The sequence below is a fragment of the Triticum urartu genome, chromosome 5 (genome assembly GCF_003073215.2).
Source record: "Triticum urartu cultivar G1812 chromosome 5, Tu2.1, whole genome shotgun sequence".
NCBI lineage: Eukaryota > Viridiplantae > Streptophyta > Magnoliopsida > Poales > Poaceae > Triticum > Triticum urartu.
This window is the reverse complement of record NC_053026.1, coordinates 618,605,715-618,612,275: the sequence shown is the minus strand read 5'-3', so window position 1 is coordinate 618,612,275 and position 6,561 is coordinate 618,605,715. Positions and strand designations below refer to the sequence as shown.

General features: G+C 46.5%; 1 protein-coding gene across 1 annotated transcript; it reads left to right on the top strand.

The window, feature by feature from the left end:
- Window positions 1-4,234: 4,234 nt before the first annotated feature.
- On the top strand, window positions 4,235-5,373 carry LOC125506320. Its single transcript, XM_048671165.1, has one exon. It carries the CDS (start codon window positions 4,250-4,252, stop codon window positions 4,793-4,795), a length of 546 nt encoding a protein of 181 aa, XP_048527122.1. The 5' UTR covers window positions 4,235-4,249; the 3' UTR covers window positions 4,796-5,373.
- The last annotated feature ends 1,188 nt before the right edge of the window (window positions 5,374-6,561 follow it).

Sequence of the window (6,561 nt, the reverse complement as noted above, 5' to 3'; positions counted from 1 at the left end):
GTGCAGGTGTGCTAACTGTGATGGGCCCAGACCCCTGGGCGCTTAGGTTTAGACCGGCGTGCTGACCTCTCTGTTGGTCTAGGTGGGGCTGCGACGTGTTGATCTTCCGAGGCCGGGCATGACCTCGAAAAGTGTGTCCGGCCAAATGGGATCAAGCGTGTTGGGGTATGTGGTGCACCCCTGCAGGGAAGTTAATCTATTCGAATAGCCGTGATCTTCGGTAACAGGACGACTTGGAGTTGTACCTTGACCTTATGACAACTAGAACCGGATACTTAATAAAACACACCCTTCCAAGTGCCAGTTACAACCGGTGGTCGCTCTCTCACAGGGCGACGAGGGGAGGATCATCGGATAGGGTTATGCTATGTGATGTTACTTGGAGGACTTCAGTTTACTCTCTTCTTCATGCTGCAAGACGGAGGCTACTAGAAGCGTAGTCTTCGACAGGATTAGCTATCCCCCTCTTATTCTGGCTTTCTGCAGTTCAGTCCACATATGATACCCTTATTCCATTTGATACCCATGCATACATATGTTGTATAGCTCCTTGCTTGCGAGTACTTTGGATGAGTACTCACGGTTGCTTTCTCCCTCTTTTCCCCCTATCCCTTCTACCTGGTTGTCGCAACCAGATGTTGGATCCCAGGAGCCAGACGCCACCTTCGACGACGACTCCTACTACACCGGAGGTGCCTACTACTACGTGGTGCCCGCTGGCGACGACCAGGAGTAGTTAGGAGGATCCCAGGCAGGAGGCCTGCGCCTCTTTCGATCTGTATCCCAGTTTGTGCTAGCCTTCTTAAGGCAAACTTGTTTAACTTATGTCTGTACTCAGATATTGTTGCTTCCGCTGACTCGTCTATGATTGAGCTCTTGTATTCGAGCCCTCGAGGCCCCTGGCTTGTAATATGATGCTTGTATGACTTATTTTATTTGTAGAGTTGTGTTGTGATATCTTCCCGTGAGTCCCTGATCTTGATCGTACACGTTTGCGTGTATGATTAGTGTACGGCCAAACCGGGGACGTCACAATTATCGACTGGCTACTCTGCCCAGTATCAGGACCACAAACATTGTGCGGCACGTAGTCTGACTCTTTCTCGGGTTAGCTAGCATCCACATCTTGTGGCTGTGACCCGGATAAAACAATCTCGTTAGCCACTTCACTGCCTTGGCCGGGTTCATACCCCCTGCGGAGTTGTACGGTATTCTCCTCCTTCGGCACAGGTTGCACAAGTGCATATGGGTGGATTCTCCGGTCTCGGCAGCGTCTTAACAGGGACAACCAATGCTGGCTCCTATCTACCGGCATCAACTCCCACTTGACATTTTTACAGGATTTGGTCCACAATGCATGAATACTGACGGAACATACTTCAGGATCCAGACCGAAACTAGTTGTCAACCAGTACTTCAACTGTCTAATGTCCAGTCTGTCCGGGTTAGCTAGTGTCATGACGCCATTTTTAAACTCGCTAAGATCAACCCCCAACTCATTATATCGAACATTACCAGCGCCGTAGTAAACATTCAGATTTACTGATTCAGACATTTTCACCTGTCAGACATTGTCATCCTCTCATTAATCACAACAAAGACTAATATTACCCGTTACACTAACTATGCACTAAAATGCCTCCACAAATATATTAACACTGCACTTCACAATATGACTTATCTAAACTAATTAAAATATACAATTCAGAGAAAATTTGTGATGGCATGGTTATACCTTCGAAGCGTGTGTCCCTAGCTTCTTGCTCCTCTCTTTCACTCAGCGGCACCGGCCACTTCGCGGAGTACTTGCACCACAGGACAACGGCAGCGCCGCCCCCTCGACGACCGGAGGCTCAACTCCGGTCACCCCCCAAGCCGCACCTCCTCGTCCACAGCAGCTGCTCCTCCTCACCACCACCTCCTTCCCAACCACACCTTCTCCACCCCACCATGGCTCCTCCCTCCAAACGCAGAAAAAACTATCCCATACCCAAAAAAAACACCGTAGGCTGTTGGAGAATGGTATGATCTATTTATTCTGTGTCTTGGATGTGAAAATGGGTGCAAAGTGGTGGAGATCGGCGCGGGCTTGTGAGGTTATAGAGAAGAACGAGAGAGAGGAGGAAACAGAGTGCGAGCAGCCAGAGGAAGGAGACGGCCTGGCGAGCCTTATCCCGAACTCTTCGGTCAACTCTTGGCCGAAGAGCTCTTCGGCCGCCCGCTGGCCGAAAAGAGCCCACTTCGGCCGCGCGTGGGCCGAAGCTATGATTTTCGGCCGGCCCGCCACCGACACCGCCTCTTCGGCCCAGCCGAGCCCTACTTCGGTCAAAGCCTGGACGAAAAGTCCTTTTCGGCCAAACCCGGGCCGAAAACAACCTCTTCGGCCAGCGCGAGGCCGATGGGGTCATAGTTTTGATTTTTTTCGTGTTTAGTGCTATAGTTTCCGAATTTGCTGCACAAAAAGTTATAGTTTTGAAAAAAAAATATCAGACGTTCTAACCTTTTTAATGTGGTTTGCTCACTAATTTCAGTCCGCATGTAGTCTATATTGAAATATTTAAATCATCTTGTATTTATGAACGAGAAGTTGTTGTGTATACATAGGATTATCATACTCCACCGTGCCATCAAACACAACCTTACGGAAAATCAGTGTACATCCGTCTAGTTCACTATTACTCTCTCAGTTTGTACTAAATCAACGACACTTAATATGAAACAGAAGGAGTACTAATTTTGTTGCAACATATGACATACACGCTAAGTAAATATACCTCCTATCATCTACACCTAGTGATGTTAGATCTCTGATAAACATCCACATGCAGAAGATTGATGTCCACCTAGCACCCCTCGCTATCTTCCCACTTCGCGCATGTGTGCTTGCGCGCGCGCTCTTCCCCTCGCTATCTTCCCACTTCGCGCATGTGTGCTTGCGCGCGCGCGCTCTCTCTCTCCCTTCGCGCGCGTGTGTGAGAGCACAACTATCTCATTATCACGGCCACTATCTGCGGGTTAGCCGTCTTTATGACCACACCGCTGAGAACCAAATGAGCTACTACGTGCTCTACTTTTTCTCGAGGAATCATTGTGTACTATACTGAGTAACCAGATTTAATTTTGTCAGCGAGCCAACCGCAAACATTACTCCCTTCGTTTCTGTTTATTAAACTTTCTAAAGTTTGACCAACTATATGTAATTTTTTTTTGCTTCGGTACACTCCCCTAAAAGTTTGCACGAATCTTAAAGTTTGTATATCAATACACATAACACCAAACTGGCTTCATCATAAAGTATATGTTCATGTTATATTTATTTAGCATTGTACTAGATGTTAATATTTTTTTGATATAATATTTGTCAAACTTAGCAAATTTGTCTTAGACAAAGCTGAAATGCAAAGTAAAAAGAAGCAGAGGGAGTACACGCTGGAGTTAAAACTATTTTGTACGTGTATCAATGGACGCGTCGTCTAAAATGAGTTATTCTGCAGTAGTTATGGCCGTTGCATTATTTTTATATGAATATATGTTATCCGTTGCATTATTTTTATATGAATATATGCTAGCCGTTGAACGATACAGAAGTTACCTTTACCGTCGCGGGAGAGTATCAGGTGATACCACCTCCTAAATGCTCCCACGATACCATTTCAAAAAAAAATCTAATTTTAAATGTTTCAAAAAATTCTAAAAAATGTTGTGGATGTTCACATCGCATGGGTGTACAATCTCTACAAATTTCAGGTTCAAATTCTAAATACAGATTGAGAAATAAAAAAAGACAAATCTAGATGTGAATAGTGGCGTTTTGACTTTTGCCTTTTTCGACACTATTTATGCTGTATTTGTCTTTTCTTTCTCAATGTATATTTTGAATTTGGACCTGAAATTTTTAGGGGCTGGACATGTGATGTGAATATCCACAACTTTTTCAGAATTTTTTTAAATATTTAAAATTGAATTTTTTGAAATGGTATCATGGGGTGGTATCATGTGATATTCTCCCTTACCGTCGCTATGGATCTGGCCGACCCCTTTCCCCTCAATCCTGGCTCACCCGAGGCGTCCTTGAGCCGTTAGCAAATTGAAGGCCAGCCGGAGACGTGCGCGTCCACCGGCTGCACTAACGTGCCCCCCGATGAACAGTGCAACACGCGTTAGGTGAGCAGCGGTAGCTGTCTATTTAAACCTTTGCTTAGCACAACAATTTCCATGGCGAGTTAAGCTCTGGTCGACTCTGTAGCTCATGCTCACACGCACGCTAACTATCCATAGTGTAGCTAGAATGGAACAGCTGACGAGTGACGACTGTCAGCAGGAGGACGAGCTCAATCTTGGGCTCACCCTCCTCACCACGGCCGCGACGGAGCCCGGCGTCGGCTTCTTCCTCTGCGTGTACTGCGACCGTAAGTTCCGCAGCTCGCAGGCGCTCGGCGGCCACCAGAACGCGCATAAGCACGAACGTAGCGTCGCCAAGCGCCGGCAGCTGATCGCTGCCGCGACGCGCGTGGGTGCGCGTGCTGCGGCGCAGGACGAGAGGCAGCCCGGGTACCACCCCGGGGGCGGTGGCGATTTCATGTCTGCGGCTGGGAAGGCGAGGAAGACTGCTGCTGGAAAGGCGCACAAGCACGACAGGAGCTCGCCGGAGTACGACGATGGCGCCGACAATGTGGACTTGTCTATGGCTGGGAAGGCGAGGAAGACTGCTGCTGGAAAGGCGCACAAGCACGGCAGGAGCTCGTCGGAGTACGGCGATGGCGCCGATGACATGGACTTGTCTCTCAGGCTATGATCGACCTACTAGTTTGTCCCAGATCCACACCCAGCTTACTACTAGTTGACAGCGCGCATCCGCTACATGATTCGGTATGCCGAGGTCTTCTTTGGTGATTACATGTGAAACTGCTGCTATGCCTGCTTGTTTCAAGCTCTGTGTGTGTTGGATTCTTATGTTCTTTTTCCGTTGAGTTTTTCCTCATGAAATTCCTTGACCAGAAAGAAAGTTTGATCTTATGACGTTGCTAGTTGCTAGTGTGTTTTCGAGTGTTTATGTTGGGTTGGCTCTGTGCATCGTAATTATGCAGAGGCCAGGTGTGTGCTCATATTGTATCCTCTCGATGCTCTATTTGAGCCAATAAAATTCACCCTTTATCTAAAAAAGAAAAGAAGTTTGATAATTTACATTTATCCGTCCAAAATTCGTGCTTGCTTTGTCTGGTCTGCTGGTCTTTGTTTTGATTTCATTGCTTAGCTTTTTCAAATAATTCAAATATATATAAGCGCGATAGAATAGCCTATTCTACACCACCCCTAATAACGCTATATACAATATCTAATAAAACATTGTATGAAATATAGCACTTCAGAAGTAATTTTGTTCTACTATCCAAGTTATAATTTACTTTATTTTTACAAAAAATATTATATTTTATATAATGTGTCATTATATTTTATATATAGCATTATTAGGGGTGTAAAATAAGTTATTTTAAACTAGTTTAGCGGTTCCTGAGAATCATTCCTTCTTTTTTTTTCTTTCTAATAACCAACAATATAGCATGGGGGTTTCAAGCAAACCAATACAACTCAATGCATTTCACACGCCGGTGGATCAATTGTTGTGTGATAGCTAGCGCGCTGCACGAGCGGCCGGCGGCAAGGACCCGAGCTTGAAGGAGTCGAGCTCAAAGGAGGAGGAGGAGGAAGAGAACAAGGAGATGGATCCTGCGGAGGAGCTCGCGGCTGCCAGCTTTAAGGTCACCACCACTGGAGGAGACGACGTCGGACCTAGCGGTCAAGGGCGACGACGCCGTCCTCCTCCTCTCATGGGAGAAGGTGGAAGCGCCAACCACGCAGAGCTCGTCGAAGAGGCCGAGCAGCTCGTCGCTGAGCGAGCCAACGCTGCCGCCGACCCCACCTTCTTCGTCGAGAGTAACGCCATCCTCGAGCTCCCAAGGACGAGCACACTGGTTAATCGCTGCAAGCTGCTGCTCATCTGTGACGCCGAGCGGGAGCAAACATAAGTGGAGGTTGCCGGCGAGGACTCCGACGAGAAAGAGATGCCGTTGATTCTCCTCACCGCCAACAACCACTAGGCCAACGGCTCCGGCGCAGGGGTGATCGAGCTCTCATCCGACAAGGACTAGAAGCAATTTAGTTCATTTTATATGGATGTAGTTGTAAACAGTGGGGCGCTACATGTTGTGTGATTTAGTAAGACTAGCCACAGTGAGAGTAATTTCAGCAGTAACATCGAGTCCAATTCAGCAAATTTGCTTATGTGGCAATGAGTTAATGAGGAGAAAGATAGTTATAGTAACTTAGCTAGTTACTGTAACATCACATGTCACAATGCAATATGAGTCTATAACCTAATAAATGAATCTTTGCATGTTACCATCCTTAAGTTATTACCCATTATGAAGGTAGTAACATAGTCTAGGAATATATGTATGTTACTAGTGTATGTTATTATACATTGTCGCTAGTCTAAGTGACACCACAAAACTCTGAGTAGCTGCAATTCTACACCTACCTGCAATTATAGCTTGTCAATTA